Below are 27,619 nucleotides of genomic sequence, written 5' to 3'. Positions count from 1 at the left end.
TCAATTTGTTGTGGTAGCTCGATTGTCTAGTAGCTGTGTTCCCTTGTCTCATTGTTGAGGTCCTCAACTATGAGAGCAAGTTGTTGAGGTTTTTTCTAAGCATTATCTGTCTGCTGTTGTTCCTTCTATGATGTGTTCTTGCCTATCCCAATTTGATACTAGATTCTTCATTATAAATATTTTTATTGACTCAACTTGGTTATCTTTCAATTTATTATCCTTTATTGTGGTTGGTATTTAACAGGGTGGCGGAAAGTACGAAGTTGCTGGATCACCAACAGAAAAGGCCATTCTCCAATGGGGCCTCGATGTACCGTTGCTATTTTATCTACTTCGTTATTTGATTTTAATTTGTTTATATCTTTTGGAAGAACAGGTCTAACTGTTGATATATCTTTTACAGCTTGGCATGAATTTTGATGCAATTAGATCAAATTCTTCAATCATACATGTTTTTCCGTTCAACTCGGAGAAAAAGCGAGGCGGCGTTGCACTTAAACTGGTAAAAAAAAAAAAAGTTCTACATACATTTTGTTCAAAAATTATTCTTCTTTCCGTTGATTGATTGCATGTTTTTATGTTGATCATTGTCCTTTGAAGTTACATGCAGTATGGTCTTTATTGTCACATTTGAACTAAGATAATTGGAGTCATGGATTCAGTCTTATATAAGTTATATTGTTTCAAGCACGGATGAGACTGGATAAAAAATGAAGGAATGTGTTGCAGATTTTGTGTGCAAAGTTAAGGTAAGCAATGAGAGTTCTGATGTTACATATTAGTAGATTACTAAAACAAAACAAACCAAACCAAACCAAACCAAACTAAGCTTTATGTCCCAACCAAGTGGGTTTAGCTACATGAATATCATCCTATGGTGATACCATCAAACAATTAAATATTTCATGGAAAATCTAGACATTCTAGTTGTGGGTCATGGAACTCTCTCCCTGCAGTATTACATGGAAAATCTATACATTCTAGTTGTTGGTCATGGAAAAAAAAAAAAAAAAAAACGAATACAGGCAGAAGACGAACTTGCACAATACACTCATTTTATTCATCTCGGGATCAACCCCGATCACCATTTTACAACATCACAAAAAAAAAAAAAAAAAAAAAAAAAAAAAAACACAACCACATCCACAGTGGGATTTTTGTCTTCTCTACTCTGCCGCCGATCTCTTCTTCTTGCCTCCGTCCTGAGCGGCCCTTGACGGTGCTGCCTCCGTGTTTTCCACACCGCCGAGCACGTTCACTCCCCCATACTCCTCCACTGCAGCATATGGCGGACCTCCGAATCGAAACATCACGGTGGCTTTCCGCTTCAGTTCCTTGTTTTCCGCCTTTAACACACTTATCTCTGCTCGCGCATCCTTATACATGCGTTGGAGCAGAGCCAGCTGGGAGTTTAACTGTTGCACCTCATTTGTCCTGCTCTGCAGCCGGTGCGACAAGTTTGTGACCGCCGTCATGGACTCCACACATGCCTTCAAAGTATACTGATTAGCCTCCACATCCGTTTGCACTGCCATTTTTTGCTCCACCGACTGCATCGGAAAGTTCAACGGAGCAAACCCAGTGGTGTTTGGTTGAGGTTCACTGGCCACCGCACCAGTTATTTCTCTTGTGGGCTCGTTCAGTTCTGGAAAGAGCGTGAGCAGGTTCTGGGTAGCTGGACGGGAAGAAGAGGCCATGTTTTTGGGTTGCTAAGTGTTTCAGAGAAGGGTTGGTTACCGGGTGTTTCAAGATTTGCAGAGACAAGCTCTCCGAGAGTTCAGAGGTTTCAGACTGGTATGCACAGCCTTCGCCTCAACCTTGTTTTAAATAGCCAGGGCCAGCCACGCGCATCGCGCGCCTCTTGCCACCAGCCGACAAACGGGCACGCAAGCCAAGGCGCCCACGTGCCTCACCATCATGTCCGGCACACCTTTTGATGAATTGGGCACGCCTTTTGATGGCACGCCTTTTGATGGCACGCCTTTTTTATGGATTGGGCACGCCTTTTGATGGCACGCCTTTTGAAAAATTGGGCGCACCTTTTGAGGATGCGATTTTTTAAAGGGTCCGACAAGACTCTGTAAACTGTCCCGACATAGATTCCGGTTAGTTTCTACAAGGGTCCGACAAGACTCTGTAAACTGTCCCGACATTGATTCCGGTTAGTTTCTACAAGGGTCCAGCAAGACTCCGTAAACTGTCACAACAACTGTCACAACATTGTCTGCTACAACGGTCCGACATGACCCCATAAACTGTCTTCTACAACGGTCCGACATGACCCCATAAACTGTCTTCTACCACGTTATGACACCCCCATACAGTGTCATCTACAACGTTATGACACCACCATACAGTGTCCTCTAACACGTTATGACACCACCTTTCAGTGTCTTCACCAACGGTCTGACACGACCATACAGTGTCTCCTATCCTTTTTTATTTTTATGTATTTTCTTGTTTTGTTACTCTCTCCAAACTCAAGTTGGTTAGTTTCTCTCCTCCTTGAGTTTGCGGGGGGCTGTTAGAATTTCCCATCTTTACCTTCACCTACTCCACTACACACTCCACTTCACCTACCTCCACTTCACCACACACTCCACTTCACCTAACCCACTATCACCTCCACTACACCTACTACCACATTTTCTTCTATATATAGATTGTATAGGAATTGTAATTAATCAATCAGATATCAATCAATAATACATCATTTTTAACACCCTGCAACAACTTTATAAGCTTAATTTATGTGATCCCTATTCTACAAGCTACAACCTTCTTGGTCAGTGCTTGACTATTGATGTTTTCTCAATAACTCCTTTCTCATGCGTAAGTAATCCAATTGAATCTGTGCAGTTCAAAATCGTAAAACAATTTTACATCATTAAATAATCATGAAAACTTTCATAATCATTTGGTGTGAAATCAGTGTATGAATTATTTATCAAAAAAAAAAAAAATAGTATATGAATGGAAGATGAATCAATAGTACTAATGTTTTAAATAAAACAACTCATATTGTATTGAATTGTTGCTTTACCAAGTATAGATTTATAATTTCTGCAAAAAATTATTTTTTCTTTTTTTAATTTCTTGCCTTACGGAAGGTAGGGCTATAAATGGGCCGAGTTGAGGTGAGCAATTGGTTGTTCAAGCTTGGTTTGAAAAACATATGAGTTTCAACGTGTGTTCACACTTGACTTGTTTACATAACAAGTTGGTCTTGAATGAGCTGAAGCTTTAAAATACATTTTGGCATGCTTGATCACACTCAAATGATATATCCTTTTTCCTCCACCTTGAGAACAGTAAGCGTTGACCGGCTAAGTTAGAAATAAATTGTTTGATGTAAGCTAATCTTCATTGTGCTATGATCTTTGTAGGATCCACTTAGATTCCCTTGTTTCGAACCCACAAATTTGAGAATTTTCTAGATGAAACCCCGGAGTCACATTTTAGTGGGTTTATCTTGTGTTTGTCTACTTAGATGTTCAAAAATTCTTCTCAAATCCTGCATATGTTCCTCCTTTCTCCTTGTTTTGACAACAAAGATCATCAACATAACCTTCGATAATGTCGTGAATCATGTCACCAAAAATTACAGTCATTGCCGTTTGATATGTTGCCCCAACATTTTTTTTTATGCCAAAATGCATTACTTTGTATCAGAAGATTCTGCTAGGAGTTCTAAATGCATCCAACTTCTCATCTTCTGGTGCCATTCAACTTCTCCTAGGTTATTCTCTTATCTTTTTCTTTTGTCTTGCATCGTTCTTTCTCGATCTTTCTCGTCATATTCTCTTTTGTTTTTATTTCTTTTGTCTTAATCTAACTGAATTGAAATTGGTAATTATATCATCATTTAAATTTGAATGTAATTTTATCGTATCTTATGAAATTTAGACCGATCGTATTGATCTTTGTAGAAGTTGTTAGATAGTTTGATATACACTTTTGGACCAAATTTCTAATAGCTTAAGTTTATGGGAAAATTGGTGACTTAACATGGTATCAGAGTTCTGGTTAAAAAGGTCTTGGGTTCAAGTCTCTCCATTGGCATTTGGTATTTTGTCCCCGTTTGGTTTCTTCCTCTTTGTGTGGTTGTTTGCCTCTCGTTCTCTTTGATTCTCTGTTTGTCTCTTCCCGTGCAAGGCGGGGTTGCTCGTGAGGGAGGGTGTTAGATAGCTTGATATTCATTGTTGGGCCCATTTCCTAATAGCTTAGGCTTTTGGGAAAATTGGTGACTTAACAAAAGTGATCCTCTATAACTTTTCCACCGTAGGCCCCACTTGTATCATCACTTGATTGGGCATATTTTCCTTTGTATTTCATAGACTCGCTTGTAATTTGTCTTGTGCAGGTTCAAAGACTGGGTTTAGGGTCTCGTCATCCAATTAAACCCCGATCAGGCTACATACGAATCTTAGCCTAGATTTAGTTGAAATTAATGTACAAACAAAGTGTGCTGACACACCAAGTTGAAATGGTTTTGCTTGTATGATCTATAACTAACTTATGTGGTAGTGTGTGAATTTTGTTGCTTTCATTCTTTGGGTTTTTATAGTTCTTGTGCAAACGTATACATAATCAAGCAGAGTTCCTAGTGTTTAAACTAATAGAAAAACACAAGCAAACTATATGTTGAAATAATTTAGCCAAGAAACACATCATTTTCAGCAACCGCTGCACACAGACATGAGCACAAATGAAGTCATAGATTAACCTTAAAATATGATTTAATAGGTCGTGTGACAAATATGAAATCGAAGTCATAAACCTAGGATCTTTCTTTCACCGTCATTGCAATTTTACCATAGGCATACTATTGTTCTTTTATATTATGCATCTTTTATGCAGATATTGATCCAATCATCTGCTGAAGGCAGTTTGTATCATAATATGTCAGGGTATCTTCTATAGTTGAAATGCGCCTATGACGTTGCTTCTTCTTCTTCTTCTTCTATTTATTTTTATTTTATTTTATTTATTTTTTGATAATTTCCATTCAATACGTGCTTTAGACTATTAATCATCGTTGGATTCTTCAAAAGTAAGTTTTTGGGGCATATGTCTTACATAATTCATATTTTTCCTTTTTGCTTTTTTATTCTTTAGATTATTAAAGAAGCTTTTTGGGGTCATATGTCTTGCATCATTCTAGTTCTACCGATCTTGCTTCGTAGGGATTTGAGCAATTAATTTTGGGATAGGTTCACCAAAATTGATTGTGTATATTTCTTCTTTCTTGTATCCTTTTTCCCTATATTCTTAAAAAGGTTGCTATTCTAATGTGGTGGAAGAAAGGAAGCATTTTGATTCACATTGGTTACCTGTTGGGTACTCATGAGATACCTGATATAGACCAATTCTTGTTAGTTCCTTGTGTTAAACTACCTAGGAGGTCTTGATTGAAAACTTTGACTTTATCATGTTAGAAATAAAACCGCTTAATCATTTTTGGGTTGGGTACCTGATGTAGAAATATTTTAGAACATCTATAAATTTTATTTTATTATTTTAAAATTAATATTTTATTTTGAATATTCTAGTTTAGTATAGAATAGTGTTCAATTATTAATTTATGTTTCTTTTACAAAAATTAATATTTTAATCTAGATATTTTTGACTAGCAAGAATTAATCTTTTCCTTTTTAGGGTTAATTGATTAGCATGAATTAGTTTAGTATAAACTTATGTAAGCCTTGGGGAAATCAGCTTTTGGTGATTAATAATACAGTTTTTGAGAGAGAGTATCTCTTGTTTATTTGTTCATGGTTTTCTTTGTTGTGAGTGTTCATTCCATACATGCCTCTCTTGATCAATGCCATAATCAGAAAGTTGGGTATCCATTTGCACCTTTCTTTTGACCAATTCATTTCTTTGTTGTTTAAAATGTTGGTGATGCATTTAAATTTTGTCAAATCACGAACACTATCAGACTAGCATCTGCCATGTGTAGGTGGGATCATTAAGTGGTGATCTTGACTGTTTTGCATGCTGAGACTCTTTATTCTAATGCTGTACACATTGTAATTTGGTTAGAAAGCAGCCTACGTTAATGCCACAGGATGTCTCTGGTTCAGTGATGTCATTCTTTTTTATCTTCTTGAGCCAAAAAATAATATTCATCTCAAATAAACATTTTGTGAAACTCTGGATGTATCTAATGAATATTCATTTCATTTGTATTATATTTTTCCAGTAGTAATAGAATGTTGTTGCTTGTATATTTCTAAAATATTTGTTATATGTACAGCCAGACTCTGAAGTTCATTTACATTGGAAAGGTGCCGCTGAAATAGTCTTAGCTTCGTGTACAAGATTCATTGATACGAATGATCATTTCATACCAATGGATGATGATAAGGTTTGAGATACTCTTTTTCAGGTTAATGGTGGCTGGCATTAATAGTTGTCTGAAGCTATTTCGTCAAGTCAAAATGATTTTCTTGAATTTAAATATCTTTTGTTAATTTCAAGAATTTTGTGTTCTTAAATTTCCAAAATCTTTGTAAGTTTCAAGATACATTGGGAAATCTAGTTTGGTTTAATTTTTCAAAAACTGTTTTTAGACGGGTTTTCATTTGTCTTTAGTGAACTTCTTTCATATTTTAATTAATTTTTACTTTTTTTTTTAGATACATCCAGATTAGATGCATCAAAAAAAATGACTAAAATGTGAAAAAAAAGTCAATAAAAACAAACGAAAACCCAAACAAAGACTCATTGGTTTTTGGATAGGTTTCAATTATTTTGAGTGAACCTTTTTTCTATTTTAGTCAAATTTGTTGACTTTTTAGATGTATCTCGATTAGGTGCATTTAAAAAGTAAAAAAATGACTAAAATATGAACAAAAAAATCATTAAAAACAAATGAAAACCGTCTAAAAACAAAATTTGAAAAATCAAACCAAACAGAACCCTCTTTTCTGTTTGGGCTAAGGTAGTGTGTTGAAATATGTGAATTATGGAAAGGGCTTACGTGGTTTTTAAAATTTGTTGAAGAAAAAAATTATTAAAACGTAATGTGTATGAGTTCAGAATTTTAAGTTTTTAAAAAACTGCCTACTGTGTATCACATTCATAGTTGTCTTCCAAAATTTTCAACCAATGGTTCGTTTCGTGGAATGTGGCTTGTCTATAGGTGAAACAATTTCAAAGAGATATTGAAGATATGGCTGCCAGAAGTTTGCGTTGTGTTTCTATTGCTTATAGATCTTATGAAATGGAAAATACTCCAAGTGATGAGGAGGAATTGGCTCATTGGGAAATACCTGAGAATGATCTTGTGTTGCTAGCTATTGTTGGTTTGAAGGTATAATTTTTGCTTTGTTTATTTGGTACCTATTAGTTTGAGGGTATAATTATGTAGATCTTGGACCTATGAATGGGGATATTCCTGAAATTCACAAAGAAAAGAGGAAGTGAGTCAGACAAAAAGAAAAGCAACTTTGACCACAAAAAAATAAAAAATAGAAAAAAAGAAGTGACTTGGACAAAAAGAAACAAAGTGGCTTAGAAATTTGCTGCCACTATTTGATAGCTATTGTACTGTAACTTTTTAGCCAAATGACTGTTTTTGAATTCAATATTATACAATATTATCCAATTAGTGGTGAGCCAGCATATGAGCACCTTTTCGGAAAAATCCAGTTCAAGCAAAGGCAAGACACAGAGAACTCCATGGATCATTCCTAGGTCAACGGTCTAGATGGCTTCAAATCGCTTGTACAATGAAGGCTCAAAGCTCACACTTGCAACATATTTCGTGGACTTGTGATCTCCACCTCATCTCATCCATCTTGGGCTCAAGCCTCAGAAATCTTGGCTCTTGGACCTGGGTCACTGCAATCTACATTGAAATAATTTAATTTGTTGGGTTATGTTATGTACTTGTGTGGATCATTATTTCTAGGTTGAGTTTTTCATCTATTATATCCCAGCTTTTTGAGATTTGATTAGAAAGTGAATAATTAAAAGGGTTTTTGGCTCATTCTTAGGATTTGACTTCATGTATTTCATATCATTTTCATATTTCGAGTCTTATATGTTAAACTAAGAATGCCTTATGTTCTGTTGATGAATTCTTGATGTTAATTTTATCTATGAATACTTGGAAGCTGTATTTGATTTCAAAATTTATTGTCATGGCTTGGATGTCTGCATTATATTACTGCACTTGACTGCTTATTTTAGTGAAGTTAGCATTACTCTTTTTCAATTGTTCTCTTATTCATGGTGAATTTCTGGTACTTCTCATTTTCCAATGATATTATCTGAATCGTTTTCTATTTTTCGGTAATATTGTCTTGACACACTTTCTTCTCTCACTTGGGCATATATATTTTGTGATGTAGGATCCATGTCGGCCAGGTGTGAAAGATGCAGTTCAGTTGTGCACAAATGCAGGTGTTAAGGTATTTTTTGTGGCTCTCATTCTAGTTGTTCATGAAGAATATAGTTTGTGGTGATATTCTTTGTGTACCAACTAATATTAAAATTCTAAAGAGATCTAAGGTTTTGCTGTTGCTTGTAAAGTTTCTAAGCTATGTACCAATTCTTTTTCTACTTTATTTATTTATTTTTATATATTTTTATGGAGGGTCAACGGGTTTGCTTGTTGGTTGTTTCGAGTAATGGCTTCACGTGAGCTCATGAACTGCCATCTATATTCGTCTGTTTTTTGGGTCCATTTGGCCCTGATCCTTCGCTTGACCCTGTGTTTTGTGAGTTTTGACAAGTATCTGCATTGGAAGTTATTATTCAGATATGGGATATGTTGAACTTTATGAATTTAGTTTGAATGTTGTCATTGTAACCTTACACTACGCATTAATGGGACAGGAAAATAATTTAAGATGATAGAGCATTTGGTGTAAATTGTGTATGATTTTTATGTTGTATATTTTTTCTGTCCCATAATTGACCATTACCTAGGATTTCCAGTTGGGTTTTCATTTAGCTTTTAGCAATGAAGTACTTTGTGATATGTAGTACGGTTCTGAATATTATGCAGGTGACATGTAGTGTTTTGAGAGCATATTGCACTGGCAGATCTTTAATGGCACCAAATGCCAAATTCATGGCTGTGATTATTTTTAATTATGAAATGCTTGGCTGTGATTGGGTAGACATTTATTTCAATTTACGACGGTCCTTGATTTGATTAATTTAACTGACTACTATTTAAGCAAATAAATAGATTTTATTGAAATGGTTGTTAGCACTAATTCACAATTGATGCTCAATGGCTCATATATTAGCTCTTTGGTGAAAAAGACTTATTGCTTCTCATTGATGATCTGATGTTTTCGCACTCAATTGAATACGTTCTCGTGGAGCATTTGTATGAAGAACGTTTTTTTGAATGCAATAAGTATCGTTTCATAAGAATAGTTTCTATGAACAATATATATATATATATATTTGGTGGGGGGATAGATGGGGTGTTTTAGTATTCTATTGTTTTGATATTAAGTTGGGTGAATACCATTATGATGTATGTAAATACCTTGCAGCTTTTTATATGTACTATCCAACTATATAAAGCTATGTTACATGGACTTGAGTACGAGTATCAGGTGCGGGTGTGTATTCAAGTATTAGACCTTCATAAAATTAAATTTTAGGATCTACGGATACATATCCAAAATTGGATATGGGTAAGGGGATGCGTCATGTACACATAAATATTGCATATTATATAATATTCTCGGCTGAGATATAGTAAATTATGTAGAACAGTAATGATAGAGACCTCCACAAAACACAACCCCCCACAATTTTTAAAATGATCTGAACCATTCATGTCACTGTCAAATACAACGCTAAAAAAAAATTCAAACACATCAATGGTTAATACATCAATGGGGGTCCTCCTTTGTGGGGTTCCCAAACATTTTCCTATGTAGAAATATATTAGAAATTAAATAGGATTCAGGAAACATATGAAATTTCTATATCTATTTCATGTGAAAGACTAAAAATATTGCTTTACTAGTAAATGTGAGTTTCTTCTTCTTCATACATTCTCACAATTTAAAGGATCTGAGTATCTAAATTGGGTACGAGTGTCAGACACATATCCCACACCCTTACTCGTGTCATATCCGGTGGACACGTGTACTCTGGGGAAAGTAGAAGAGTCCATGTAACAGAAATATAAAGCACGGAATCCACATTTAGGGGTGGTTTGGGATGTTCTAAATAAGTGCACTTTTTGACTTTTTATAAAAAAAAATGTGTAGAAAAGTAGAGAAAGTGGGTAGAAAAGTAGAGAGGAGATCTTGATAGATGTTGATTGATGTAATCCAAATAAATGTATGTATGCAAAAAAAAAAAAAAAAGTGCACTTTTTTAGTGCATGGCAAACACCTACTTGTATAAAAGGTTTGTATCTGTATCATACCTGTGTCTACCATTACTACTCAGATGCTCACGCGTATATATGCGATACTTCCTAAACGTATCATATACTAGATATTAGTTTCCTTTAGTTTTGAAAGTATCGGATAGATACTTGGGTCACATATCCAGACTATTATGAAATTGATATTGTATGAATTATTGCGTAAGGATAATTATTGTGATAAATATAAAAATAGTTTTATACTATTTTTCTTATTTCTTGTAGAAGCAGAAAATAGTGAGATTAAAGAAGTACCCTGCATTTTCAGAATTTATCAAATTAATTTATCCTTATTGTGATATATATATATATATATGTCCCATATCCATATCCATATCCATATCCACATGTTGTAGAAAGTAAGAATAAATAAAAGAAAGTATAATCATACTAAAATTGGATTTCAACAATTAAATAAGCATGTAAACTTACTACATTTTTAAGTGCGACGGGAAAAAGCACAAGTGCAATAGGAATAGTTTAGATTTGATATTAAAATAAATCTTTTATAGGACCCACTAGAAAAAGTAAATTGACTATTAGCTCTTAAGCTAATGCGTAATTCATATTGTCTTTTACCATTGTTTGAGCTTATGTATAACACAACGAAAAATTATATGATTGTTTCAATGTATCTTGCCCGTATTCTTTTTTTAAAGTTTTGTGCTATTGCCATATCCATGTTGTATCATATCCATATCTGGTATCTCATATCCGTATCTATTGGTCATAGATCTAGCTCAATTGGTTGAAAAAAATATTTTCATTTTGAATAGGTGCGTATGGTCACTGGTGACAATCTGCGAACAGGTATAGCAATAGCTTTAGAATGTGGGATTCTAGTGTCAGGTGCTGATGCTACTCAGCCAAATATCATAGAAGGGAAAGAATTTCGTGCATTATCTGAAGTTCGGAGACAAGAAATTGCGGAGAAGATATCGGTATGATTTGAAGATTAACCTTTGCAACAATTTCTGTAAATTATTATCTGTATGCTTCCGCCTTATAACCAATTTGGAGTGAATAAAAATGAGAGTCATTTGATGTGGTGTTGATGTATTAAGCACTTTTTGGCCTTTTTTTTTTTTTGAAAAAAATTACTTGGCTTACCTATGAATGAGGTAGAGCCTTGTATTTATAATGAAACAATATTACAAAATAAGAAACAAACAAAATTGGAAATAAACAAAAAAGGAAACGAAGATAAAAAAAGGTATTAAATCTGTGATTGACACCATCACAGATTTTATACACACTACCATAATTACAAATCACTCTTTCGTAATTCCAACACTACCATAATTATAATATCACTATTTCCTAATTTCAACAAAAAAGAATGAAAAGAATTATTATGCTTACCTATGAATGAGGTAGAGCCTTGTATTTGTAATGAAACAATATTACAAAATAAGAAACAAACAAAATAGGAAACAAACAAAAAAGAAAACGAAGATAAAAAAAAAGGCATTAAATCTGTGATTGACACAATCACAGATTTTATACACATTACCATAATTACAATATCACTGTTTTCTAATTCCAACACTACCATAATTATAATATCACTATTTTCTAATTTCAATACTCCTCCTCAAGCTGGTGTGAAGATATTCAATAAACGCAGCTTGCCGATGGATGACTGGAAGAAGCCGGAAAAAACTCAACGGCTGGTCCAAATAAATGCTACCGAACAAATGTGGTAGTCCACTAAATAAAAAAGGCCAAAAAGTGCTTGATATATCAGCACTGAAGCCGGGAAAAAACTCAACGGCTAGTCCAAATAAATGCTACCGAACATATCTGGTAGTCCACTAAATAAAAAAAAGGCTAAAAAATGCTTAACACATCAGCACCACACCCTTAAAAGGGGAAAAAAAAAAAAAAAAGGGACTGAACTGCCCTATAAGAAATTGACCGGAATCAATGTCGGGACAGTTTAAAGGGGTCATGCCTGACCGTTGTAGGAATTGACCATAATCAATGTCGGGACAGTTTATGGGGTCATTTCGGAACCGTTGTAGGAACTTATCGAAATCAATATTGAGACAGTTTAAAAGGGGTTGAGGTCTGGCGGGTGGCCAAGGCAAGGCTACCGCCCGCCGGTGAAGCAAAATTACTAAGTACTTAACCTAGCTCTGATACCAAAAAGAATGAAAATAATTATTTTGGTTACCTATGAATGAGGTAGAGCCTTGTATTTATAATGAAACAATATTACAAAATAAGAAACCAACAAAATGGGAAACAAACAAAAAAGGAAACAAAGATAAAAAAAGGTATTAAATCTGTGATTGACACAATCATAGATTTTATACACACTATCATAATTACAATATCACTCTTTCCTAATTTCAATACTACCATGATTATAACATCACTATTTCCTAATTTCAACAATGTATAGGTAATGGGAAGGTCTTCTCCTAGTGACAAGCTGCTGCTTGTGCAAACATTGAGAAAGAAGGGACATGTTGTTGCAGTAACTGGAGATGGCACTAATGATGCTCCTGCACTACATGAGGTATGAGACAGTCTCTGATTGATGGTAGAGGTCCGTTGTTATATTCCTCAGATGAACTCATATATAGGTAGTGTGGGTTCCTTCGTTCATTTATTCAAATTAGGTTTCTGCTGCTTTGGAACCGATAATAATCAATTTGATGATCTGATTGAGTTGGGCTTCATGAATGGACTGTATTTGTTTGGCAACTAAGGTTTCTCCTGTGGAACAAAACAAGTAGTTGGTGTTTTCATGGTTTCCTGATACGTGTATTTATCTGTATTGCCCATCTGTTTAAATGATTTGGTAATTGTTTTGGAATGTAGGCTGACATTGGTCTTGCTATGGGCATCCAAGGCACAGAAGTTGCTAAGGAGAGCTCAGACATCATAATCTTGGATGACAAATTTGCCTCTGTTGTAAAGGTTAGTTTTGCACACCAAGCATTCCGGTAGTGATTGATACATGCAAAAGTTCATAATCTTGCTGACTTGCTTTTCTATTCCTTTTTTCTTCTCTGAAACTGGTCATTTCATTGACTTTTGTTTAAGCCAAATTTTTGTTTGGGGTGTAGGGTTTTAAAAAGCGGCCGTAACCATTACGTAATGGTTGTGGTGGTTACCACCATCCGTTGCGGCCACTATAGCGGTGTGATAGAAATTCACATGTGTGACGACCATTTCGATGTTACATAAAGGCTGTAGTGGTACCGTAGCGGCCCATTAGACACCGTCACAACCTTTTACAATATTCTGAATAGTTTCTGTTGGAATGTGTCCCACATCGCCTGGAATTGCCCCATCTGTACTGGTCTCCAGGTTCTCTCTCCTTAATACCTGGGTTTTAAAGAGAAGTGTAGGCTGGACTTTTCAATTTGGTATCAGAGCTTAGTTGGGCCTGTTATTGGTGTGACATTTGTCTGGCTAATGTATGTTGTGGTCCAGGAGGGTGTATTGGAATGTGTCCCACGTCGCTTGGAATTGCCACATCTGTACTGGTCTCCAGTTTCTCTCTCCTTAATACCTGGGTTTTAAGGAGAAGTGTGGGATGAACATGTTATTTTTTAGTAAGAAAAAGTTAGAGGTATGAGTGGTATTTCATTCTCTTTTATATTAAATCATCACCATAATTATAGAAGTGCCATAAGGCATAAAATAAGAATATACTAAATATTCATCAGAATAAAATGGAAATATTTTAACACATTCTAACACTTCCACTCAAGCTGCTGCAAAGATATTTCTCATGCCCAGCTTGTTAAGAATGTCACGGAATGGTTTATTCCCTAATCCTTTGGTGAGAACATTAGCTAGTTGGTCTCCGGATCTCACGAATGGCGTATATATAGTGCCACTAGTGAGCTTCTCCTTGATATCAATCTCCACATGCTTTGTCCTATCATGCTGAACTGGATTGTGAGCTATATTGATGGCTTCCGTATTGTCACAGTATAACCGCATAGAATCTGTCTGATGAATCCCCAAATCCCTCAAAAGTAGTCTGATCCATAATAGCTCACACACACCCTGAGCCATAGCCCTGAATTCAGCCTCTACACTAGACCCTGCAACTACATTTTGTTTCTTGCTTCTCCAAGTAACTAGATTTCCTCTAACAAAGGTACAATAGCCAGAGGTTGACCTTCTATCAGTGACTGACCCAGCCCAATCATCATCTGTATATGCCTTTGCACTAAGATGACCATGTTTAGAGAAATAGAGATCTTTTCCCGGAGAAGACTTCAAGTATCCGCATAACTGCCTCTAGGTGAATTGCATGTGGAGCATGCATAAATTGACTAACCATACTCACTGCGATAGCAATGTCAGGACGCGAATGGGATAAGTAGATAAGCTTACCCACTAGCCGCTGATATCTCCCTCTGTCTACAAGCTCGTCTGCTTGATCCTCACTAAGCTTCAGTCCAGTCTCTAGTGGTGTATCACAGACTTTACTTCCAAGCATCCCAGTTTCTTTTAGCAAATCCAACACATACTTTCTTTGACATATGAAGATGCTCTCTTTGGATCGAGCAACTTCAATACTTAGAAAGTACTTCAAGCTACCTAAGTCTTTGATTTCAAACTCATTAGCCAAATACTCCTTTAACCGAGGAACCTCCTCAACATCATCCCCTGTGAGTACAATATCATCCACATAAACAGTAAGAGTTGTCGTCTTACCATGTGAGGAGTGTTTCACGAACAAAGTATGATCAACTTGACTCTGTTTGAAATCATATCGCAGCATGGCCCGAGTAAATCTCTTAAACCAAGTCCTACGTGACTGTTTGAGTCCATAAAGTGACTTGCGTAGTCGGCATACTTTTCTTTTAGTTTTAACATCCTCAAAGCTTGGGGGAATGTCCATGTACACTTCTTCTTCCAAATCACCATGAAGGAAGGCATTCTTCATAGCAAATTGGTGGAGAGGCCAGTCAAGATTAGAGGCAAGAGAGAGGACTCTGACAGTGTTAATCTTAGCAACAGGAGCAAATGTCTCCTGGTAGTCTATTCCATAAGTCTGCGTGAAGCCTTTGGCCTCCAATTTTGCCTTGAAATGTGCTTCACTGTGTACACCCACTTACATTCAACAGGTCGTTTGCCCTTAGGCAACTCAGCCAATTCCCAAGTGCCGTTTCTAGCCAGGGCTCTCATCTCCTCCATCATGGCATGTTTCCGCTTAGGAGCAAGGTTGTTAAAATCGGGATCCTACGTTGGATCGTTGGAGGTGTTTATAGGATCGGATCGTAGAATCGGATCGAGAATAGTAAGATCCTACCGAAAAAGACAAATTACATAATAATTTAATTTAAATAAATATTTCTTACAAAGTATACACAAAATGAGCCTATATTCTATTAAAAAGAAGTGAAGATATTGTGAAAAATACAATATTCTATGTAAAATGTACATATAATATTATACAATAGAAAACTCGATGGTAAAAGTTTTGTATTTCATCAAAAAAGAAGGTGAAGAAGAAGAAGAATTCTATAACAAAATGCATTACAATCTACAATAATGCATAAAAAGTAAAGAAAAAATATTTAACAAAATTGGATATGAAAATAGATTAAGAACTCAAAAGAGTAGCTTAATCGAATGATAAGGTTTGTCGTTAGTATCCTTAGTGGAGCGGATTCGAGTCACAAAAATAATCTCTCCAAAAATTGGGATAAAGTTGCAATCATCTTACCCTCCTTAGACTCCGCTAAAGCTAAGTTTGTTTTTCCAACTATTTAATTTTCTTAAATAACCGCAATATTTGAATGTTTGTTTGCTAGTTTGTTTTTCTTAGTCTATTTGATTCAATACTACTTAATTTTTATTATTTATTTTGACCACATAAATTGGTATTTAGACAACAAACATAAAATTTACAATAAAATACGTCATACAATACAAAACAAGGCTTGTAAATTAGATCGGATAGGATCGGATTCGGATCGGGATTCCACGATCCTATAAGATCCCACTACCAGGATCGAAAGATCCTACCTATAAGGATTTTTTTACACGATCCGGATCGATTGTACTCAAATGGATCGTAAGATCCGAATCGGGATTCTGATAACCATGCTTAGGAGTAGAAAAAGCATCTTGAAAATTAGAAGGAAGACTCACAGAAGAAACTTTAGACAGAAAAGCTTTATAGGAAGGAGACAGATTAGTGTAAGAGACAAAAAGAGAAATAGGATGTTGAGTACAAGATCTAACCCCTTTCCTTTTAGCAATAGGAACATCTAGATCAGAAATAATAGAGTTACCTGGAGTTTCATCAGAAGAAGAGGATTTTGGACACTCATCAGGAGAAGAAGATAGCAGTGGAGAATCCGAATGGGTCTCTTGTAACCAAGTAACTTGTTTTCTATCCTTGTCCCTGACATAAACTTTGCCGTCTTTCATTGTGGATTCAGACTCAACATTCTCAATATCAATAGCAAGGTCACCATTAACATTCTCAACCTGCTCAATCACTGATGGTAGTGACACAGGAATCGCTTCATGCCAAGGCTCCCCTTGAAGGGAGGACTGGGACACCGAAGAGGACAAGAAGTAGGACCGAGACTCAAAGAAAGACACATCCATAGAGACAAACCATTTCCGAGAGGGGGGATGATAACACTTGTAGCCCTTTTGTGTGGCGGAGTAACCCAGGAAGACACCGAAGAGACCTAGGATCCAACTTACTACGGGTAGGAGAATGGTTATGAACAAAGCGCACACACCCAAAGGTTTTGGGAGGAATGGAGAAACCAGATGAGTGGGACCCTAACAAAACCTGAAGAGGAGTGTGTTTGTTGAGGACCTGGGTAGGCAAACGATTGATAAGGAAGGCTGCAGTAAGAACAGCTTCCCTCCAATATGATTTAGGAACACGTATTTCAAAGGACAAACAACGCGCAATATCAAGAAGATGGCAGTTTTTATGCTCTGCAACACCATTTTGTTAAGAGGTATTGGTACACGAAGTTTGGTGAAGAATACCATGAGTGGCAAAATAGCGGGCAAGGCCAGAGTAAATGTATTCTCCCCCATTGTCAGAACGCAAAATTTTGACAACCGCCCCAAACTAAGTGCAAATCATTTTATGAAAATTTTGGAATACAGAAAAAACCTCACATTTGTCCTTCATAAGATATACCTAGGTGGGCCGAGAACAATCATCAATAAAGGTGACAAACCATCGGTGGCCCTTTAAAGACACAAAACGAGAGGGATCCCATACATCAGAATGAATCAATGTAAAAGGAACTAAACTTTTATTAATAGAAGGAGCAAAAGAAACTCACTGTTGTTTTCCAAGTTGACACGACTCACATTGAAACTCAGAAACATTATTTTTCAAAAAAAGGGAAGGAAAAAGATGTTTAAGTAACAAAAAAGATGGATGCCCAAGACGACGATGCCACAGCCATAGGTCTTCCTCTGTAGATGGTAACTGGATGGATGTGTGAGCCTGCTTGTCTACTTGATCTAGGATATAGCGACCATTCTCGTTTCTACCACTGCCAATCATCTTTCTTGTTATAAGGTCCTGAAACAGACAATGATCAAGAAAAAAAGGTTACACTGCAATTCAAATCCCGAGTAATACGACTCAAAGATAAAAAAGTTAACACTAAAATCGGGAACATGTAGTACAGAAGACAAAGGAAGGGAAGCAGTGGCATGAATTACACCTTTCCCTGACACAGAAGAAATGGTACCATCAGCAATTCTAACTTTATCTTGTCCTGAAAAGCGAAGAACAAATCAGAAGACCCAGACATATGATCGGAAGCACCAGAATTGATAATCCAAGGCAACATTTGATGAGATAGGAAAGCACTTGTAGAAGAAGCTAAGTTACCTGAATGAGCAAAGTTACCTGAAGATGAACCAAATGCCTGACGATCTAACAAGTGGTGAAGAGCAACCTCCAACTCACAAGTAGAAAACCCAAAGATATCAGCAGAGGAAACAACCGGAGCGGGGGACAGAGGCTCAACTGTATCAGAATGATGAGCTCGGGCATTGGGCCCTCGGCCTCTAGACTGACCCGAGCGACCCCTGCGAGGCCCAGAACGATCTTTACGACCCCCAGATGGCGGTCCATGCAACTTCCAACAAGTCTCACGAGTGTGGTGAGGACGACGACAATAGTCACATAAAAGGGTATCCTTCTCAGAAGGAGGACAAGAACCATGATCCTCATCTCAAGAGGGTGCAGAAACTAGGCCAAATCGATTAGAAGAGGCAAATGGAAGCATAGCAGAACGACGATTCTCCTCATTCTGCACATAAGCAAACGCTTCTTGGAGAGAAGGAAGCCCATCCATACCCAGCACACGACTCCTAACAGGATCAAACTCCACATTCAGACCTTCCAAAAACTTGAAGACCCGCACTTGTTCAACAAATTTTCGGTACCCAGCAGAATCAGTGCGATACACAGGCTTGTAGTCCTGAAGATGATCAAGTCTCTTCCACTCATTGCTAAGGAACGTAAAATACTGGAGGATAGTCATCTCACCCCGGACAGACCGGTCAATGGAGCGTCGCAACTCAAAAGTCTGGGCAAAATTGCCTTTGCGGGAATACGTAGTGGCCACAGCCTCCCAAATATCCTGTGCTGTGTCCATAGACAAGTATCCTTCACCAATCTCCGAAACCATGGAATGTATCAACTAGCCCATGATAAGAGAATTGATAATCTCCCACTGATCATAACCTGGATCTGTGGAATTGGTGGCCTGAACGCGTCCATCAACATATCCTATCTTCCCTTTGCTCTTCAAAAATATAGTCAAACTCTGCGACCACGCTAGATAATTCTGACCATTAAAGAGAGGTGGTGATTTTCTGGCCAGGGTTAAGGGAATCAGTCATAGTAGTAGGCAAACCAGGACTCGGGCCCTGAGGAGTATGTGAAGTAGTAGACTCACTAGTCAATTCTGCCATGAATACGCTACTAAGGAACCCTCACAACAAACACTGGCCTAATCACAAACCCGGAAGATGGGAAGCATACCAAACAGAACAAAAAAGAATTTAAGAGAACATTTTTTTTTTTGGGTCTTTTTTATTTAATTTAATTAATTAATTTAATTTATTATTTATTATTTTTTGGAAGACAGAAAAGGAAAAAACAAAAACAAAGGAGAGAGAAGGCAAATTACATTAAATCACCGAATAACAACTTCAACCCAGACCCAAGACAGAGCCGTCACAGTCGACTGAGGAGAGAGAGTCGACTTAACCAAAGAGATGAAAGGATTGACGTGAACCAGAGAGCCGACTAAACCAGAGAGGTCCTGAGTGGCTGTCGGCAGCCTGAGGAGGGAGGAAAACCCACCCGACTGAACTCCAAGCTTGCCGACAGACCTAGGTGAAAAATAGGGGGCTTCGAGGAGGCTGTGGCTAGGGATGCCGAAGTCCTAGAAGAATGCGACAAGGCTTGTCGGGGTCCTAGGAGACAATGATTGATCCTGTCAAAACCCTAGTGGAATGGCGTTTGGTGTGGTGTTTTGGTGGTGGTGCGAAAGTGGCTATAGGGTTGTTTCTAAGGTTTTAGAGTGGCTCTGATACCAATGATTGATCCTGTCAAAACCCTAGTGGAATGGCGTTTGGTGTGGTGTTTTGGTGGTGGTGCGAAAGTGGCTATAGGGTTGTTTCTACGGTTTTAGAGTGGCTTTGATACCATGTTATTTTTTAGCAAGAAAAAGTTAGAGGTATGAGTGGTATCTCATCCCCTTTTATATTAAAGGGTGGTTTGGGATAATCTAAAGAAGTGTACTTTTTGACTTTTTATGAAATATGGGTTGAGTATGGGTTGGGTTTGAGGTGATGTGGTAAAGAGGTGATGTGACTTAAATAAGATGGTGTGATTTAAATAGGAGAGTAACTTTTTGACTTTTTAATTTTTTTTAGGTTATGACAAACAATAAGGCATTAAATAAGAATATACTAAATATTCATCAGAATAAAATAGGAAATATTCTAACACATTCTAACAGCTTCCTTTTCTAAAAAAAAAAAAATAAAAAAAAAAACAATAGCTTAAAAAAAAAGAACAAATACTCAAATGATCCAAGCAAAAAAAAAAAAAAATTCTTTTATGAATTTTTTTTTTTATAATTTTTTTTCTTTAATTTATGGCACAGTTTTTATTTTATAATCCTTTCATTTGGTAATTGTGAATATTTTTTATTCAGTTAGTTCAAGTATTGGTAAAAAATAATATGTAAACATTTAAAATCAATTATTCTTAAAATCATAAACTATTGAAATAAAATATAAAAAGCTCCTTTTATAGTGATTTGAAAATATGAAATATATTGGATCATGCTAAAAAATTAATAAAAATTGATCAAAATTTATTTTAAATCCCAGTAAATGTGATTCTGAATATATATATATATATATATATATATGCGTATCGGCAAGTTTTCTTCAAATTGTGTAGAAAATTAAAAAAAATCACAGTTCCGATTACCGCAACCGTTATGCTACGACCTTTACACCCTGCAACTACTGCCGCTACCGCTACCACTATCGCCTCACCCAATGTTTTAGAAAATAGCCGCAACCGTTACGTAACGGTTGTGGCGTTTACTGCCACCTGTTACTGCCGCTATAGCGGTGTGACGGAATTTCACATTTGTAACGGCCATTTTGGTGTTATATAACGGCCGTAATGGTCCATTAGACATTGTTACATTCTTTTACAATATTCTGAATAGCTTCCTTTTCCCAAAAAAAATAAATAAATAAATAAAAACTTACAAAAAAAAGAACAAATACTCAAGTGATCCAAGCCTAAAGAAAAAATCTTATATGAATTATTTTTCTTTATAATTTTTAAAAAAAAAAAAATTTATAGCACAATTTTTATTTTATAATCCTTTCATTTAGTAATTGTGAATATTTTTTATTCAGTTAGTTTAAATATTGGTAAAAAAATAATTTGTAGACATTCAAAATTAATTATTTTTAAAATCATTTACTATTGAAATAAAATGTAAAAAACTCATTTTGTAGTAATTTGAAAATATGAAATATATTGGATCATACTTAAAAATTAACAAAATTTGATAAAAAATTATTTTAAATCCCAATAAATGTGATTCTGAAAATATATATATGCGTGTCGGTGAGTTTTCTTCAAATTGTACAAAAAATTAAAAAAAATCATGGTTCCGGTTACCGCAACCGTTGCGTTACGTCCTTTGCACCCCGCAACTGTTATTGCTTCACCGCAACCATTACGGTGACCGCAATCGCTTTTCAAAACGTTGGGTGTAACATTTGAGAATAAACTGATTTCTTCCCTTCTCAACCAAAGAAAATCCATGCAGTTCCATTGTTACATTAGAACAGATTTATGAGCTTTATTTATTGTTGCTTGAAATGAAAAATGAATCGAACATTATTGGCTTTATTCTTTAGGATTCTTTTTCATTAATTTTCATTTTCTCTAGCGTGATGGTTCACAGTACATTGCTGGACCAATTGAAAACCAATTTCATTATTGGGTTGCAGTAGATATGGACCGTAGTTCTTTGAAATCTATTGGGTTATTTCTAATTTTCGAACATTGAATCTGTTTGAGAAGCATTTTATATGAATTTTACGCCTAAAAATAACGAAAAAAACTAATACTAATTCAATTTATTCAACAGCAAAAAAAAAAAAAAAAAAAAAAAAAAAACTCTTATAAGTTAAATTTATTCAATATAGAAAATTCTTTTTTAATAATAAAAAACTATTATATTAGGAGTTTATGTAAGAATTCTGAATAATAATCTGTATATTCAATTGTATTTAATACAATGAGTACAACCGATTTATATAGTAATGCTAGACCTAATCTAAATAGGAAATAGGAATAAACCTATATTCGTACAATTAATGTAATATTCACACAATTAATCTAATATATTTACACAATTAACATAATATTCTCACACCTCTACTCAAAGTCAAGGTGTTTTAATGAAAAACACTGAGAGTTTTTCAAGAAGAAACTAAAATTGAACAGTGGTGTGAGTCTTGGTAAAGAAGTGAGCAAGTTGCAGTGCCAAAGGGATGAAATGAAGAGAGATGGAGCCAGACTGCAGATGCTGGTGAGCAAAATGACAATTAATCTCAACGTGTTTTGTCCGCTCATGGAAGATAGTGTTATGGGCAATCTGAATAATACCCCAAAGATAGTACCCCAAAGATAGTGAAGAATCCGAATCAAAATATCCCAATATGTAGAGCAAGGATTAGAAACGAACTGGCTAGCCACATGAACAACATAGGCAAGATCAGGGCGAATAACCGTCAAATATAATAAGCAACCCATGAGCTCTTAATATAAAGTAAAATCTTCCAGAAGGACAACATCAGTAGTGTTAAGTTTCACATTAAGCTCAATGGGGGTATCAAAAATCTTAGCAGTAAGACCGGCACGGTGAATAATTTTATCGGCATACTTGGCTTGAGACAGAAAGTAGCCCTTGGGAGAAGAAGCTACCTTAATACCAATAAAATATCACAATGGGCTTAGATCCTTCATTTCGAAGATGCAGAAGCGATGCTACTCGACTTTAGAGATAACAGAAGAGTTAGAGCCAGTGATGATCATATCATCCACATACAATAACAAAACAACAAAACTAGCAGAAGTGTGGAGAAGAGACAAAGCAAAATCCTAGGCACAAGGATGAAACCCAAGCTGAGTAACAGCTGTTTGAAAGAGATCATATCAAGCACGTAGAGATTGCTTCAAACCACACAGACCATATCGAAAACAATAAACTTGTCCAAAGGAATGGGCAAGGCCAAAGAGAGGACGCATATAAACCTCCTCAGTGAGATGGCCATTAAGAAAATCATTCTTAACATCCATCTGATAGAGAGGCTAATGACGAACAACAACGATAAAAATCAAAGTATGAACAGTAGTCATCTTGGCAACAAGGGCAAAGGTCTCATAATCAATACCATACTCCTGTGAGAACCCTTTAGGAACCAAGCGAGCTTTGTAGTGCTTGAAAGGACTATCAAAATAAGTCTTGACTTTATAGACCCATTTGTAACCAACCAAATTCTTGCCAGTAAGCAATGAAACCAACTTGCCTTCTGTAAGACAGACAACTCATCCTCCATAGCTCGAACCAAATTAGGATCTTGACAAGCCCCCCTTGTAGGACTGAGGTTCTAAAAAAGAGTGGACAGACAAGAAAGTACGATGTAAAGCAGAAAAACATGTATTAGAATAACTCAAACCTGTTCTGGGGATGACGTTCACGATCAGGATACTGGCGTGCTGCAAGATCAATGTCTTAGGAAGAAGGAAGAGCAGCAGTAGAGGAGACAACTGGTGAGCGAACAACCTTGCGATGAGAATAGACTAACAATGGAGGAGCATGAGGAGGAGCAGGAGCAGAAGGGGTAACAAACTCATGGGAGACAATAGAGATGTACTTAGTAGGATGGGGGCTAGGAGGAGAAGAGGGAACAAGCTCATGGGGAACAATAGAGATGTACTCATCGGAAGGGACCTCAAAAGGAAATGGATTAATGTGAACCAAATCCTCTTTGGAAATCAGGGTAGTGATAGGAGGAAGCTGAAAGTAAGACGTTTGAGAATGGTAACATGACGGGAGACATAAAAGTGACGGGAAACAAGGTCGTAACAACGATAACCTTTTTGAGTAAGACTGTAATCTAAAAAGATACATAGGATAGACCGAGCACTAAGTTTGGTCTTATCTTTATGGAAAAGAAGGACAAAACAAGCAGATCCAAAGACACAAAGGAGAGAGTAATTGGGAAGTTGAGAAAAAATAGAGCCTTGTAAGGAGAACGACCTGAGAGAGGGGAGTAGGCATACAGTTGAGTAGAAAAGCAGCAGTAAGAACTGTCTCAACCCAAAATGGAGCCCGAATAGTGGCAGAGAGAAAGAGACATAGCTATCGCAAGAAGATGACAGTATTTACACTCAGCTCGACCATTTTGGGCCGTTGTATTAGTACAGGAAGTTTGGTGAATGGTACCCAAATTGGCCAAATACTCACAAAATTCAGTTTTAAAATATTTCCCACCCAAGTTAGACTGTAATAATTTAACATTATACCTAAACTGTGCAGTGATCATAGACTGAAAAGTACGGTATATCTGGTAGAAGTCAGACTTCTAAGTCATAAGATACACCAAGTGTAATGGGTGTAGTCATCAACAAATGACAGATAGTATGTAGAACCCCTTTGGTAAGAATAGGAAAAAGGCCCCAGACATCAGTATGAATTAAAGAAAATAGTGTATCAGAAATAGAAGTATTTCACACTCGGTAAGTTGACTAGGAGAAACTTTACCCAATAAACTTGACTGAGCTAAAGACCATAAGCGGTCAGTAGACAAATGCCATAAATAAAAAGGACTTGATAGAGAATCCAACTAAAAAGGGAGGGAGAAAAAAAAAAAAAAGAGAAAAAAAAAAAAAACAGCCAGAAAGGTAGTCAGATGCAAGCTCTCCACCACATAAAGGTTTCAAACTCTACAATCGGCCCTAATATGTTGCTTGGACATCCAATTCTATATAGAATAGATAGAAGAAGAAAAGATAACTCCAAAACCGGAGGCATCAAGCTGAGTGATAGATAATAAATTGACAGATAACTGAGGAACATAAAGGACATATGGAATAGTGACAGCTGACATATGAGACAGTAGGACAGACCCGACTGACATAACAGACATGTTAGACCCATTAGCAACATTAACAGTAATAGGAAAGGGAGGAAGAGTATGGTTATGTTTGGTTTGGTTTTGGGAGAGTAGCTTTTAAAAATTGTTTTGGGGAGAGAGTTTAGAAATTTTTTTGGTTTGTTGGGTTATGTATTTTGAAAGTAGTTTTGGAGTTTGGGAGTTTGGAATGATTTGATATTTTGTTGTAATTGAGTAGATGTGTGTGAGAGAAAAAGTGATTGAGAAGGAGAGGGGAGAGAGAAAAAGTGATTGATTGATAGGGTAAGAAAGAGAGTGATTTTGGAAATTGTTTTGAAAAATTTACAAACCAAACAAATTTTTTAGAAAATTCTTTCCAAAATCACTCTACAAATCCAAACCAAACATATCCTATAATTTTGAAGTAAGGAGAGATGCAGAGTCATATGATGAGAGGCACCAGAACCAAAAAGCCAGACAGACGAAGATATACCTGAAGAATGTTAAGAGTCATCTTTGACTCTTCTAGAATTATCTAGGCCATAACTACATATGTTGATAATCTAGAAGACTCCGGAAAGATCTAGAGAAATCTGGAAGATTCTAGAACATCGTAAAAGGTTTCGGAGCATTGGAGAAGCTTGGAGAAATCTAAAAGATTTTGAAAGATTCTAGAATATTTTAGAAGTATAGAAAGTACGACTATATACTAGAATAGTTTAGAAAGTTCTACAATATAGGGAAAATATCAGTATATGCTAGAAAATTCTAGAGGCTTAATAATAGCCCTTAGATCAAAATGATCCTAGCCATCCATTGAGAAGTTGGATGGCTATATAAATGGAAGTGACCTCATTGAAGGTACAACAACAACAAGAAGTGGAGTCAAGTATTGAAGTGTGAGTGATTCCAAGTGATGTGTCCTTGAAAGTTTCCTTTGTGTACTTAAGAGTATCTTTGTACCTAATAAAGGTTTAATTTTGTGCAAGTTGTTGTGTTCCAGCTCAACGAAGAAGACTTAAGCAAACCTAAATGAAAAGAGAAAAGAGCGGAGGCAGACGGGGATAGTTGGGAAGTAGACAATTTATGTTGAAGCTGAGCAATCTGAGCCACTCAAGGTAGCTAAATCGGGATCAAGAGCTGGAACAGATGTAGTAGAAGTGGTAGGAGGCCGAAAAGTTCTCGGAGGAGCGCGGAACTGGGCCTGAGACTACTGAGAAGATGAGACAGGTAGACGTCCCTTCTTAGGACAGTAATACTTCTAATGGCCCTTCTCATGACCAGAAATACACTAATCCGAAGTCAATGGCCTATTTGTGGGCCTATCTTAGCATCCAACATTGTAATGAACCAGTAAACAAGAACAGTATAAAACCCACAATAATGGAAGCCAAAGGAGCCCAAATGAAAAACAAAAATATGACTTGGAGTCAAAATGTAGTATCCAAAAACTTGTTTGGTCCAAACAAGAATAAAAAAGAACTATGTGGTCAGAGAGAAAGAACCCCAGAGAGATCACCAGGTCACGAATCAGAACAAGAGAGAACCAGAACCAGGTCACAATTTAGAGAACAAGAGACATAACTGATGTCGCAGTTCCAGTGACAGTCGAAGTTGAACCAGAGAGGCGAGAAGACTCGTGAACAAAGGAGACGGATCCAACGACAGATGGGTCGATTCTGGTGCTCGAGGGGTCACGACTTGGATGAAGGCAGATGCCAATTGCGATGTGGGTTCAAACGCGACTTCGAGAACCACCAAAGAGCTTCACAATGTGAACTGGATGGGCCGCTAGCTGATTGAACCAAATGGGCTGTGATGCGAACTCGTGAAGCAAACCAGATGGGTCGGAAGTTGAACTCAAATAAGTTGCCCAAGTTAGATAAAGCACAGAATTAGAGAGTAAACTCGATGAGGACTTAGAGAACCCAATCGAATCCAGAGAACAGAACCAAAGAACTCGATCGAACTCAAATGATGGGTTGCGATTGTTGCTAGGTTTTCGTACATAGTTTTGATATCATGTAAGAATTTTGAATAATATTCAATAGTATTTAATACAAGGGGTACAACCAATTTATATAGTAATGCTAGACCTAATCTAAAATAGGACTAATATATTTACACACTTAACATAATATTCTCACAGTTTTACCTAAGATAAAAAATTGTGGGTGTGCTAATAACACAAGTAGAAGAAGACAGGTTTTCTTATAATCAATTAAAAAAAAAAAATCACCAATCAAACACTAATTTGGAATGGCAATTCAACAACTTCAACAATCAAACACTAATTCAGAATTAAGAGATGGAATGCTACTTGTGTTGTTTAAAGAATAAGGGAGTGAATACTATGTAGTGATGATCAACACAAATAATATGTTTCTATAACTGTGATTGAGAATTTATGAGGACTCCTTTCACTTGGGGCAATATTACCTTCTCTTGGGGCAATATTATAATGGATTGTGGGTTAATGATGACCTTGCAGTTGCCGTTTAATCT

General features: G+C 36.4%; 1 protein-coding gene across 35 annotated transcripts in view; it reads left to right on the top strand.

Moving 5' to 3' along the window:
• ACA10 (autoinhibited Ca(2+)-ATPase 10) overlaps positions 1 to 27,619 on the top strand; it is a 150,812-nt gene that overhangs the window by 107,938 nt on the left and 15,255 nt on the right. For 27 of the 35 annotated variants that reach the window (XR_014349619.1, XM_082903498.1, XM_082903507.1 and 24 more), the window contains 8 exons: positions 245 to 310; positions 404 to 502; positions 6,260 to 6,370; positions 7,148 to 7,318; positions 8,361 to 8,420; positions 11,188 to 11,352; positions 12,819 to 12,935; positions 13,241 to 13,339. Coding sequence is in view for 34 of the 35 variants with exons in the window: in XM_082903498.1 (XP_082759624.1) it covers positions 245 to 310; positions 404 to 502; positions 6,260 to 6,370; positions 7,148 to 7,318; positions 8,361 to 8,420; positions 11,188 to 11,352; positions 12,819 to 12,935; positions 13,241 to 13,339 (888 nt within the window). In the remaining variant the exon portion in view is untranslated. The remainder of the gene's footprint in view (positions 1 to 244; positions 311 to 403; positions 503 to 6,259; positions 6,371 to 7,147; positions 7,319 to 8,360; positions 8,421 to 11,187; positions 11,353 to 12,818; positions 12,936 to 13,240; positions 13,340 to 27,619) is intronic. The other 8 variants (XM_082903515.1, XM_082903512.1, XM_082903513.1 and 5 more) reach the window with 1 other exon arrangement.

Source organism: Camellia sinensis, chromosome 13 (genome assembly GCF_055761805.1).
Source record: "Camellia sinensis isolate YWXY chromosome 13, ASM5576180v1, whole genome shotgun sequence".
Classification (NCBI taxonomy): domain Eukaryota; kingdom Viridiplantae; phylum Streptophyta; class Magnoliopsida; order Ericales; family Theaceae; genus Camellia; species Camellia sinensis.
The sequence above is the reverse complement of the archived record's forward strand: the minus strand, read 5'-3'. Positions and strand labels throughout refer to the sequence as shown.